Genomic DNA, 14,028 nt, shown 5'->3' with positions numbered 1-14,028 from the left:
GGAATTTTTGCAACTCGAAGAGTCGTTTCAAATGAAAGTGTGCAACTGAATCCCTTCACAAAGGGCTCTCTCAAATGGCTGTTAGCAAAATGTACAATGGTCACTTCAAGTTAGTAATTTTGCGTTTACAATCACGTCATCACGATTTATTTTGACACCTAAGATAATTTAAGATTTTACCAGGTATCGTAAAACTATTAATTGCTAATGTACACAACCAAATACTATCAGCGGAAAATATCCTTTATCCATATGCTGTATATTAGGCATGTAATAAAATATTGATATCGATTATTGATCGGCACATTATTTTATCAATATATTTTCAAGGCATTGATATATTAACAATAGCAGACATTTAAATTAGAAGCCTAATTTGTGTGCTTTCCAACTTACTCAGTTGGGCTTCTGTGGAATGTCTGGTGTAATAGTGTTGGGAGACCACAAGAGGGTGATATAACATTTACTGAAGTCAGTCGCAAGGAACAGGTATCACAACACAGGACCAGTATTTTACACACAAAAGTTACGAAGGTTTTTATACTTCAAGAATGAAAGTGACGTTGATAAGTTAGCAGGTTAGTATATAAAACTGGTTTAACTGTGCAAACTGAACGATTAGAAATTATTATGCAGTTAACCCTGCCACTCACGCTTTATCCCAAAGAAAAATCCCGATATATATATATAGATAATCATCGAGGAAATCTTCTGATTGTCGATGCATTGAAAAGGCATATACTGTGTGTGTGATACACACACACACACACACACACACACACACACACACACACACACGAGCCAAAACATTATGACCACCTGCCTAATATGCTGTTGGTCCTCCACGTGCTGCCAAAACAGCGCCGACCCACCGAGGCATGGACTACATAAGACCCCTGAAGTTGTCCTGTGGTATCTGGCACCAAGACATTAGCAGAGATCCTTCAAGTCCTGTAAGTTGAGAGGTGGAGCCGCCATGGATCGGGTTTGTAGGTCCAAATTAGGGAATTTGGAGGCCAGGGCAACACCTTAAACTCTTCATCATGTTCCCCAAACCATTTCTGAACAATGTGTGTAGTGTGGCAGGGTGCATTATCCTGCTGAAAGAGGCCACTGCCATCAGGGAATACCACTGTCATGAAGGGGTGTACCTGGTCTGCAACGATGCTTAGGTAGATGGCACGTGTCAAACTGACACCCACATGAATGGCCGGACCCATGGTTTCCCAGCAGAACATCGCCCAGAGCATCACACTCCCTCCACCGGCTTGTCGTCTTTCCACAGTGCATCCTGGTCTCGTCGCTTCCCCATGTATACGGCGCACACGTACACAGCCGTCCATGTGTTGTAAAAGAAAACGGGACTCATCGGGCCAGGCAACCTTCTTCCACTGCTCCAAAGTCCAGTTCCGACGCTCACATGCCCATTGTAGGTGCTTTTGATGGTGGACAGGGGTCATCATGGGCACTCTGTCCAGTCTGCGGCTACGCAACCCCATATGCAGCAGGGTGCGATGCATTGTGTGTTGTGACGCATTCCTCCCGTAACCATCATTAAAAGTTTCTGTGACTTGTGCCACAGTAGACCTTCTGTCGGTACCGACCAGATGGGATAGCCTTCGTTACCCTAGCGCATCAATGAGCCTTGGGCACCCAACACCCTGTCGCCAGTCTGTGGTTTGTCTCTCCTTGGACCACTGTCGGTAGGTACTCACTACTGCTGACTGGGAGCACCCCACAAGCCTTGCCGTTTCAGAGATACTCTGACCCAGTTGTCTGGCCATAACAATTTAGCCCTTGTCAAAGTTGCTCAGGTCTTTACTGCTGCCCATTTCTCCTGCATTCAACATGTTGACTACGAGAACTGATTGTTCGCTTACCATCTAATCTACCCAGACCTTGACATGTGGCCTTATTAGGAGATCATAAACTGGTCATAATGTTTTGGCTTATAAGTGTATAAACTATATACTGTATATATATATATATATATTTATATATCTTGTTTGTTTTAACCAAATGCCACATGGAGAAATGGTACACAATTTGCAAAACATTTTAATTAAAAGATACAAAGAGGCAATATATGACAAAATATTTTTGTTACAACAGTTATAAGGATTCATTTTGCTGCTACTATGTTATTGAAGTAACATTCAGAATAAAATAAAGTGGCAGAGACATAGTTTTTGTGTTGTTTTCAAAGAAATATAACAAAATGTACTGAGGTTTATGCTTAAAAAACGAAAAACATTTGCCAATGGGGTAGAAAAAACAAATAGTTTTTCCTTTGAATTAAGTTACACCATTATTTTAAGCATCAACCTTATTAAATATTGTTAGATTTCTCTGAAAACAAGGCTAAATATCTTATGTCATTTAGCTTCTCAAGTAAATGTATCTTGTTTTAAGAATGTTTTGATATTTTTACTAGAAAACAAGAGAAAAATACTGAGTAAGAAAAGGATTCTACCTGTAAAACCTTCCCTCCTGGAGCCTCTTCAAATGGCAGCTGCTGCTGGTACAATGGGTCCAGTGTTTTTCGTGCTACTTTTGTTTTCTTTTTAGCTATGCAGGCACCATTCTCCAATAAATACACCTTCACATAAGGGGCTAGAGAAGAAGAGTAAGCAGATGGAGTTCAAACACAAGTGATGATTATTCTAGTGTCTGAGGATCATCATCAGAACCAGTAACCGAACTGACCTGGCAGTGCCTTAGAACCGGGTTTTCCCACAAGACCTCTGGCTCGGATGACCTCTACCTCCAGTGCTCCTTTCTTCTCCACCATCCCGATCTGAATGTCACCTAAACATAAAAATATCAAGGATGTATGAGCAACAGAGGTGGACAGTTACTGTAAGAACTTGCGTAAGTGGCATTCCAAGTTGAGTGCTACTGGAGCCACTGGAGCTCTTGACTCAAGTGTGTACATAGAAAGTCAAATAAACAACCGGGAAGGGACAAGTGTTATGTTCAGTTCTCACCCATAGGGGGTGTGGCTAACGTCTGTCTTCCAACGAGCTGGGCGGGGCCAATTCCATCCAGGAAATCGCTGAACTGACTCTCAGAAGAGAGTCGTACACCGGGGAAGATGAGGCTGGGAAGGAGAACATTTTTATTAGATAAATACCAAGGCTAAAAACATACTTTATGCAAGTACGCAGATGCTGGTGCTTGGCCAATGCACTGTCCAGTTGAACATGTTTAACGTGCATTCTTGCGTTACTTTGCCGGAAACAAACCCCCAGTACTCAAGGGAGTGATGGAGTTACCTTTCAAAAGTCTGTGCCATTAAACTGGATGTGTTATTATTCCGTTAAATTGCTATTAACATACTGACTTTAACTTACTGTGTAAGCCGATAGTTCATATTAATGTCCACTCTAGCGCCCCTTGCAGCAACGTACTTGAATGCAACCCGTACTTGAATTGAGTTATGAATAGTGTTATGAAATGTACTCGCGTAGCCTTTCGGCCTTAAGACTGTCAGTATAAATAATTAATCATAAATTAATCTCATGACTTTTTTTGGCCTAAAGTTATCGGCAGTATCATTAACATGCTGTCAGTTACCACAGAAAATCATTTCGGTTTATCCATCAGTTTGTAAAAACAAACAAAAATTTGTTTACAACTTTTACAACTGAAGTCTATGGGGCAAGGTATTCAGGAAGGTTTAACAGCAGAAATATGAAGCTTGTTTTTTTAAAGCACTTTTATAAATTTGTTGTTAAGATTTAAGTTGTCTAAATTGGCCTTCTAGTGATGGGACTACCTTTCTATGCAGATGAACCTCTAGTTATGCTACAAATGTGATTCCTATTGATTTTTCTCTATGTCAAAAGACCCTCTGGTATCCTTGTGTAATAAGTGAAGTGATCAGGTTTATTGACTTTACAAGTACATCGACAAGTTATTCTATCACACTAAGTCGCATGTTAACACTTGTATTTTCAAAGCTGTGTGTTTCACTCGAAAATATGTCAGATTATTCATGCTGACTTCAACTTTGGCATCCTTAGTAAATACACAAGAAATGTCACTTTCGCCAGAAGGGCTGTGTATGCACAGTGCACACATGTGTTGTGTTACTCACTTCCCCTCTGAGCTGTAGCTGTTCATGCTGCCGTCAGTGGATTCGCGGCTTGCCTGCCGTGTCATTCGACTTCGCATCTCTACTGCCAGACCTGTCTCTGTGCTCCTCTGAATCGTGCTGTGCAGCTTCTTTCCTCCAGCTTCTACCAGTCAGAGACAGAGAGTTTTTGTCAAAAAGGATATTAAACAATGTTCCCCTTTAAGCTGTGTAGATTAAAAAAAATATGTGTGAAAAAAGCAAACCATTTCTTGAATTAGATTTCAATGAATGGGCAACATTTCAACAAGCAAGTTCAAATGTACATTGAATTTCAGTATGGAACTGAAGCTGTGAGAAATGTTGTGTGAAAAAATGAGCACCAATGATTAATTCTAACAACTTCTAGAAGTGGAAATATGTATGGGTGGTATCAATACATCAGATACTAATGCTGTATTGAGAAGATCGATAGTCACATAAAAACATCAATATTAAAGGTTTTTACTAAACTTGCACTTGGAACTAAACAGACACAGCTGTTTAGTCCCACTCTTGCAAGTTCTTGTCATATTGTGAGTGTGGAAATGCTCTTACTTTCACTATTAACATAGCCGTGAGTTAAACTGTCGATTTTTTACGATGTGACTTCAAGAGTTTTAGTGATCTCCGATCACGTTCATTCAAGATTTTTTTTTATCCGACCACATTTCTTCCACTAAGCTGATGGTTCACCACTGTCCTTCCAGGTTTTAATAACGTGTTGGACAGTTCTTAACCCAATTCCAGTGATTTCAGCGATCTCCTTAGTTGTCTTGATGCAGGCCAATAATTTGCCCCTTCTGAAACACAGTAACGTCTTTTCCACGACCACAGGATACATCTTCTGACATGGTTGTTTAAGAAATGAGAAGCTACACACTGCATCAGTTAGGGTTAAAATAATTGTTGCCAGCTGAAACATATTAATCACTGCAATAGTGATCCAATCATGGACACTTAAGTATCTGCTTATTTAAATCCAAACAGCGACTTTTTTTTTTTTTTTTTTTTTTTTTTTTGGCCAGGCAGTGTATTACTCTACTATATATTTTTTAATGTTGTTCACTATATACTAAGTCCTAGACTTAGTCTAGACAACTATGAGAAAAGATGTACACTACACAAACTTTTTTGGAACTATAGCTGTGTTCCAAAACCTATTAAGCTGCCTATTTAGACAGCATTTTAAGGCATCAAAGGCCAATTGTGAGTCTAATTTAGCATGCATCTAACTTGGGGATCATCATTTGTCCAAATCAGTCACTTATGAGATCTCTTTTTAGTCAGGATGCAGCCTGTGCAGATATTAGACAGCAAGGCAACTCACTACAGTAGTAGCCAAACATATTGGCACCCATTGTAAATATGAGCAAAGAAGGCTGTGAAAAAAACCTGCATTGTTTATCCTTTTGATCTTTCATTCAAAAAACTTTCCAAAATCTAACCTTTAATTGAAGTAAAACAATTGAAACGGGGTAAATATCTCATTATTAAATATTTTTCTCCAAAACACATTGGCCATAATAATTGGCACTCTTTTATTCAATACTTTTTGCAACCTCCCTTTGCCAAAATAACAGCTCTGAGTCTTCTTTTATAATGCCTAATGAGGTTGGAGAACACCTGGCAAGGGATCTGAGACCATTCGTCCATATACAGAATCTCTACAGATCCTTCAAATTCAGAGGTCCATGTTGGTGAACTCTCCTGTTCAGTTCACACCACACATTTTCTATGGGGTTCAGGTAAGGGGACTGGGATGGCCATGGCATAACCTTGATTTTGTGGTCAGTGAACCATTTTTGTGTTGATTTTGATGTTTGTTTTGGATCATTGTACTGCTGGAAGATCCAACCAGGGCCCATTGTAAGCTTTCTGACAAAGGCAGCCAGGTTTTGATTTTTTATCTGTTGGTATTTGATAGAGTTCGTGATGTCATGTATCCAAACAAGATGTCGAGGACCTCTGGCAGAAAAACAGACCCACAACATTAAAGATCCAGCACCACATTTAACCGTGGACATTGGGTACTTCTTCATCTCTGTGTGCGCCAAACCCATCTCTGGTGTTTGCTGCCAAAAAGCTCTTTTTTTTTGTTTCATCTGACCATAGAACCTGGTCGCATTTGAAGTTCCAGTAGTGTCTGGCAAACTGAAGACACTTGAGTTTGTTGTTGGATGAGAGCACCGGCTTTTTTTCATGAAACCTTCCCCAACAACTTGTGGTGATGTAGGTGATGTCTGATTTTTTTTTTTTTTTTTTGAGACTTTCTGACCCCAAGACCCAACTAATTTCTGCAATTCTCCAGCTGTGTTCCCTGGAGATTCTTTGGCCACTTGAACCATCCTCCTCACTGTGCGTGGAGACAATATAGACACGTGTCTATTCCAGGCCGATTCTTAAGATCTCCAGTTGATTGAAACTTGTTAATTATTGTGCTGATGGTGGAAATGGGCATTTTCAATGCTTTGGCCATTTTCTTATAGCCACATCCCATTTTGTGAAGCTCAACAACCTTTTGCCGCACATCAGAACTATATTCTATATTCTGGCCAGTGTGTTACCTCATATTTATACCCATAAAAAAAACAGGAACAGGAAGTCATGGCTGAACAATTTCATGTTCCTTGTCACCAAGGTGCACTAAAAAATGTAAAATATGAATGGGAATATACTTCAGATATATTTTACTCATAAGAATTTCTAGGGGTGCCAATAATTGTGACCAATGTGATTTGGAGAAAAATATTTATTTAATAATTAGATATTTCCCCTCTTTCAATTGTTCTACTTCAATTAAAGGTTTGATTTTTGTGAATTTTTTTAATGAAAGATCAAAAGGATAAATAATGCAGATTTTTTTTCACAGACTTCTTTGCTCATATTTACCAAGGGTGCCAATATTTTGGCCACAACTGTAGATTGTGGAACAGAGCCTATAACTAGAAGTAAAGATAATAAGGAAAGTAATGTAAGAGTTAATGAGAATGCAGTACTCATCCTCTTTAAATGAGAGAGACAGAAAAAGCGAGAGAGAGACAGACAGAGAGAAGGCTACAGGAAGCAGACATGTCTTGCATTACAGTTGCTGATGTGAAACACGTACAAAAACTGTGATTTCCTTTCTATTCAATGTAATCCGGCCTTGAGTCATAGATGAACACAAAAGAATGATGAATGTATCGGTGGATGTGATTGTCCTTTTCTGAACTAACAGCACAGTTGTGTATAATAATCAAGAGCGCATTATGGTCATGCTGTGGTTAAACAACGTTCAGAGCAAGTATTTGAACAAGACAAACCCAAGTATTAATGATGCATACTGCTGAAATACACAGGAGCTTATATCATCCCTTAATGTGCACCCAACCATTTCTTATAGTGGCTTTTAATTTAAAAGCTTTTTTAAATGTAATTGGTTTAAGAAAGTGTATGGGCCGTGCTACCATTGGCTCTCACAAAACCTGTCAAGGACATGTCTGGGTCATATTTCATATTAAAACAGAAAAGAAACAATTCTAAGCCTATTTTGACAATTGACATTATTAGTACGAAATGAATGAAGAAGAAATTACCGCATTTAATTCCTAGCCCTTTTTCTGTGATTAATAGTTCACTGTTTAACGCATTAAAAAAAGATTAACGCAATTAATGCAGTATATGTTTGTTTTTGTTTTTTGTTTTTTCTTCTTCCTTAAACTTCACTAATGTTTTTCCCCACTTTCTGTGGGTAAAAAAATTGCCATATATATATATTTCCAGGAGGTACACGGTCGACTGCGCATGATTGTAAAACTGATTGTGTGGAACAGTGCACGCTTATTCATTATGCGCATAATACACTGCCTGGCCAAAAAAAAAAAGGCGCTGTTTGGATTTAAATAAGCAGATAATTAAGAGCCTATGATTGGATCATTATTGCAGTGATTAATATGTTTCAGTTGGCAACAATTATTTGAACCCTAATTGATGCAGTGTGTAGCTTCTCATTTTTTAAACAACCATGTCGGAAGACGTATCCTGTGGTTGTGGAAAAGATGTTACTGTGTCTCAGAAGGGGAAAATTACTGGGCTGCATCAAGCAAAGAAAACAACTATGATTGCTGAAATCACTGGAATTGGGTAAAGAACTGTCCAACGCATTATTAAAACCTGGAAAGATAGTGGTGAACCTTCAGCTTAGCGGAAGAAATGAAGTCGGAAATAAATCTGAATGATCGTGATCAGAGAACACTAAAACGCTTGGTGAAGTCACATCGTAAAACATTGACAGTAGAACTCTCGGCTATGTTTAATAGTGAAATTAAGAGCATTTTCACATGCACAATGCGATGAGAACTTACAGGATTGGGACTAAACAGCTGTGCGGCCACAAGAAAGCCACTTGTTAGTGAGGCTAATCGGAAAAAATTTACTTTAATTTGCTAGGGAGCATAAAGATTGGACTGTGGAGCAATGGAAAAAGGTCATGTGGTCTGATGAGTCCAGATTTACCCTATACCAAAGTGATGGGCGCATCGGGGTAAGAAGGGAAGTGCATGAAGCGATGCACCCGTCATGCATAGTGCCCACTGTACAAGCCGCTAGAGGCAGTGTTATGATCTGGGGTTGCTTCAATTGGTCAAGTCTAGGCTAAGCAACAGGCGGTCCAATGAAAATTTAGAGTATGCAACTTTTTTTGGCTTGGCAGTGTAATAAACATGGGAGCAGATTTACAGTACGGAGAATGGAGACTTCACCCACAAGTGGCGAGTCAGGTGTGGGAGAGATACGGGCAAACTGCTATATCTCTTTGCATTGCCCTAAAAACGCTCACTCACTGTCATCTGAACCAAAAAAAGAAAAGTGTGCGAGAGACCCAGAGTGTGCGCAATAGAGACTGAGCAGCAGCCACAGAAAGTAATAGTTATTACATTTTTAACTTTAACAAATTAAACTTCAGCATTCAATTTGTTTTATATCTGTATGTACTGTATAGTGTCTAATAATGTATTGGCAATGTACACTTAAGTTTATCTTGCCTTCTACTGGACCCCTCTAGATTGTATAGGCTTGGTCTTAAAGACACACCCACCTGCTGGTGATGCCAACCCATGTTTTTTGGGGATGTGTTAAGATCCAAGAATTTTGGTTGAGGGTTCAGAGTTTCATGTGTGATGTAGTGGACACTCAATTTTCATTTAGCCCCAGACTGTGTATTTTGGGTGATGGGGCAGTCCTGAATATGGGTGATGGATATATGGAGAGCTGGGTCCTGACCGGCATGATGATTGGCAGGCAGGTAATCCTCAGGGGATGGAGGTCGACTGATGCACCCTCATTTCGTGAGTGGTACGTCGAGTTGGGCAGGGTGGCGGCATTTGAGGAGATGGTATATAGAAGGCTAGGCAACCTGGATATATACATCAAGAAATGGGGCAGCTATCTAGCCTTTTTGGAAGGCTCTCGTGGAGGGACAGCGGAGAAAGACTAGTGTTTTTTTTTGTTTTTTTAATAATTTTTTTTATGTTTCTAAATATTTTCTGCTGTTTTATTGTCTATTTGTGTGTCTTTGTCAATTGGCTTTTGACCACTGGAGTGCTTGTTTGTGTCAGATGGGGGTGGGGGTTAATATTTGGGGGAAAAGTTTAGCATTTTCTGTTGTGTCTATTTAATTTGCTGCATGGAATCAATAGAAAATTGTTAATAACTCTAATACACACCTGTAAAAATGTGTCTAATGAACTGTTTTCACAAAAACTAAACATTTTAAAATGTACATATTTAAATAATTAAAATAAATGATGACTAACCTATTTCTTGCACATTTTTGGAGACAAAGTATAAAGTATATACATTTATGAATATATTTTAATGTTTGCTTTAATGTATCAAGTACCATGCTTAATCGTGATTAATCACAGAAAACTCACAGCTGACTCATAAAATGTATATTATACTTATTATATGTATTATTAGATATATTTATATTATGTAAATGTTCGAGTATTTGCACATCATGGTAGTGTTTGTTGTACTACCTTTATGCAGATTCAAAAAATCATTGTAAATAAAATACAGTACTGTCAAATTATAGTTTTATAATTTTTTTTATTTTTTATAAAAATGTAAAATGTTTTTATAAAAATTAATGTAATAAATTAATGCTAAGATAATTTTCTTGATATTCACCCAGTAATGAATAACTTTTTTTTTTTTAAAGGATTAAACTAAATGGATAATTAAACGGATTGAGGAGAATATTCTAAAACACAACTCAGATTATAAATTCTAAAAGATATTTGCTCTTCAAAATATTTGTGGTCATATGATAAGATTGAAGGAAGAGAGAGAGTAAGTTAACAGCGTCTTCAAGGTCACAACACACATTAATGATTGAGTCACACCAAACCATGGATCAAAACAGTGTATTGCTATTTAGTGCATTGCAATTTATGCAAATAAATGACTGATAAAAGAGTGCAGAGTTATTGACAACCATGTCACGGTTCCTCTGAGATAATTGATTCAAAAACTACTAGAAACGAAACGAAATGGTGTGCTCTATTTCATCAAATATTCTACAAAATAATACAGCTAAACCCTTTAAAGTGAGCTAGGCAACATCTCTTATACATTAGAAACAGGACACATGAACTTCTAGAGCTCCTAAATGAAAACCAACACCTCAATTCTCCATTTGCGCATGATACGTTTCTCTCTTCTTACCTCCGTCTTCCTCATCGAAGGAATTCATGCAAGGAAAGTAGACAGCCAGAGCTTCAAATGAGGCTGACAGACTCATGCGGCTCTGGGAGCGCTGCATGCGCCCGCCGCTGCTGCCTGCACCCGTGCCTGCAGTGGAGGTGGCATCTTGGCTTTGCCTGCCCATGTTTACCACCGATCTCGGAAGGCTAAATGCAAAAGTCAGGTGGACCTGCAAGGATTCTTTGATGCTGAGACTGCGGATGCTGGGCTGAACTAGCAGAGCCAAGGAACATCACTTATCTTCAGTGCAGTCGGGACGCAATCTCTCTGCAGCTGGTTTAGAAGACGATTTGTTTTGGGGTTCGTCTACTCAGTGTGGTTTAGAATGCTCTGCGCTGAGTGATCTCTCTGGAGTATACAGCATTAGTATGCATCCGTTGGTGCAGTGAAGCTGTCTGGTCTCTTCAAGCTCTCTCCTTTCTAACACACACACTCACACAGGAGGAGGGTTGGGAGGGAGGTGGAGCCTAGCCCCCTTTCTTGTATTCCCTCTCAGCCAATCAGATCCCACAGTGTGGCTCAGTGCTTCAAATGCTCCTTCACGCGCATGAGCTTTACCCAGAGATTCTGCAAATGTGTGTGTGAGAGGCCATTAGGAACCTGAGCATCTCCTGCCCTGACTGTCCACATGCTAGTCATCCACAGTTCACGTGCTACACACACACACACACACAAAGTGCTAAATCCTTTCTCCTCGGCTCTTAAAAGGATGTTATTTATTTCTCTGTGCTGACGTTCATCGTTAATCTTGCATTGCCACCTCTTTCTTCACTATCTCCCCGTGTAAATATTTACCACAGAAAATGGCCGGCATAGTGCATTACAAATATTTGCATAGTCATAACACACAGAGAGCGCCTTTTTTTAAATGCCACTTTAGACGTCAATACAATTTCAAATGAGAAACAAGGCACTGTGTGTCTACTGGTGGCTAAAAATACTAGATTTTTACATTTACTGAAGAAATTCATGCAAAATCAGCTTCATAATGCAAGGGTGTTGTGGGTGGTTGTGATGATGTTGCTATGCGGTTGCTAGGGTGTTCATGTGATATCAAAACGTCAGCTAAAGTCAAAGGCCACAATCACACTAATCCATTTTCAGTCACATAACATCATCTTTTCCAAAGTGGAGAGCGTTTTTGAAACATTCTGTTTTCGGTGGATGAAAGCACCATTCCAGTGTGGATGACAGGTGTAAATGCAGCAAAATCAATGTGTATTAGTCTGCAAGTGGCCAATCCTGAAGTTTCTTTGATATTCTAGATATAGCGTTGGTCCCTCCCTCAGCGCAAGTCTATTGTTTTATCGTTCATTAAGAGAAAATCATAAGTCTGATTGCTTTAAAATGAACAGAGCACATCTCTTCAACAGGTATCATTCATATCCGTAACACAAACAGTGTTGGACGAGTTACGCACCGAAGTTTCATTTTTAGGTTTAGGCATTTGTTAAAGTCCTTAACCCTAAATAGATGCTTTTCCACCATTGGGCCAGTGCAAGCCAGGGCTATCAACTGGTCAGCAGAGGCCAATAGCCTCGGACCTGGAGACCAAAATCGATCTGCATTCACACCATCAGCATTGCCCCAAAACCCACCCTTAATATACCGCCCTGGTGCCAACGTCACACACCCCACCCATTTCACAAGCAAAAGGGAAACTCAAGCTGAGGTCTCAGACTTTGGAGAGTAGCTAGCCCTCGAAATTAACACGGATTTGTACTGTGCCCGCAATTTCTTTTTAACCTGTACCATTGTGCACTGGATACACAACTTGGCAAGTTCGGCGACAATGTACTTAATAATGTTTTTGTTTGGCAGACGCCGTCGATCTGACGTTGCACATTTTCATCTGCCCAAATATGCAGAAGAGCCCTGATTTTGTCTATTGACCAGTACTGATGATTCTCCATTTTCTGTTGAGGTAGCTGGTATATGACTGGAGTCTTCATCTCATGTGAGCGTACATTACTTTAAACATACTAGTACTATTCATTTCTGTCACTGTATAACTTTAAAGCTTTAAAGTTTTTCATTTCTGGGTCACTAGCTTTACCATACAGAATGGCAAAAATAATCACTGTATTTTTTTTTCAGATTCCAGAAAACATCCCTGTCTTTCATTGGTTGTACAAACAGATAGTCCTGCCCCAAACTTACGCCACTGGTCGAGCCAATGTTGCTGTGTCGGGCTGGATGTAGCGTACGAACAGGAATGTTTTATGAGCACCACAGAGCCACAGTTTTAGGTGAAATCAACCTAAAAAAAATGGCTTACTTATAGTTTACTTTACATAGATATGAGGAAAAAAAACCTCAGGAAAAAATGGTCCATTGTAATATTCATATTACAATTTTTTTTTTTTTTTTTACCATGGGATGGTGTGAGTTCTGAAGTCTGTCTAGCAGACATGACAGAACATAACACAATGTCCTGCGACTTCAGAAGCTGCCAAAAAGCACTTTCATCCTGATGCCCAACCAAACACGAGCTCTTATGGAGCTGTGAAACAGCACAGGGGGCAGAGGTGATGTTTGAACATCCTCATGATTGAATGCAGTGCCCGTTCAAAGGAAACCAGCCCAAAAGACAAATCAATTAGAGAATTACAGCACAAACTGAACTAGTCTGCACCGGTCTAAACTAGTTAATTACTGTGAAACTCTCAACAGGACTAACAGCTAGAGAACCTAAGAACGTTCTTTGAAAACCCAACATGCACAATGAGAACTTTTCAAAATATGCTTTTCTTTTGGGAAAAAAATTTAATGAACAATATGCATTAACAAAAATGGAAAACAAAAAAGATTTTAAAATAACATTAAAAAACATTTGCCTCACCAGGAGTTTACATACAATCCCAATTCCGTTGGGACAGAATGTAAAATGCTAATAAAAACAAAACGGAGTGATTTGTATATTATATTCACCCTTTGCTATATTGGAAGCACCACAACTACACATTATATGATGTTTTACCTTGTAAATTTCATATTTTTTTTTTAAATGTACTGTAATTTTGAATCAGATGATTGAAACACGCTCCAAAAAAGTTGGGATAGTCGAGTATTTACCACTGTGAAGCATCAATATTTCTTCTAAAAACACTTATTAAGCATTTGGGCACTGAAGACACAAGTTTGTTAAGTTTGGAATTTTCTCC

At 39.0% G+C, this 14,028-nt stretch overlaps 1 protein-coding gene across 24 annotated transcripts in view; it reads right to left on the bottom strand.

The window, feature by feature from the left end:
* LOC127454459 (regulating synaptic membrane exocytosis protein 2-like) overlaps positions 1-14,028 on the bottom strand; it is a 222,145-nt gene that overhangs the window by 2,876 nt on the left and 205,241 nt on the right. For 20 of the 24 annotated variants that reach the window (XM_051721658.1, XM_051721664.1, XM_051721665.1 and 17 more), the window contains 4 exons: positions 4,100-4,241; positions 2,988-3,100; positions 2,707-2,808; positions 2,474-2,613 (listed from right to left, as the gene is read on the bottom strand). In XM_051721658.1, the coding sequence (XP_051577618.1) occupies positions 2,474-2,613; positions 2,707-2,808; positions 2,988-3,100; positions 4,100-4,241 (497 nt within the window). Of the gene's footprint in view, positions 1-2,473; positions 2,614-2,706; positions 2,809-2,987; positions 3,101-4,099; positions 4,242-10,825; positions 11,268-14,028 lie in introns of those variants that run through there. The other 4 variants (XM_051721659.1, XM_051721682.1, XM_051721671.1 and 1 more) reach the window with 3 other exon arrangements.

The sequence above is a fragment of the Myxocyprinus asiaticus genome, chromosome 16 (genome assembly GCF_019703515.2).
Source record: "Myxocyprinus asiaticus isolate MX2 ecotype Aquarium Trade chromosome 16, UBuf_Myxa_2, whole genome shotgun sequence".
Lineage (NCBI taxonomy): Eukaryota > Metazoa > Chordata > Actinopteri > Cypriniformes > Catostomidae > Myxocyprinus > Myxocyprinus asiaticus.
This window is presented reverse-complemented; position numbering and strand designations above follow the sequence as displayed.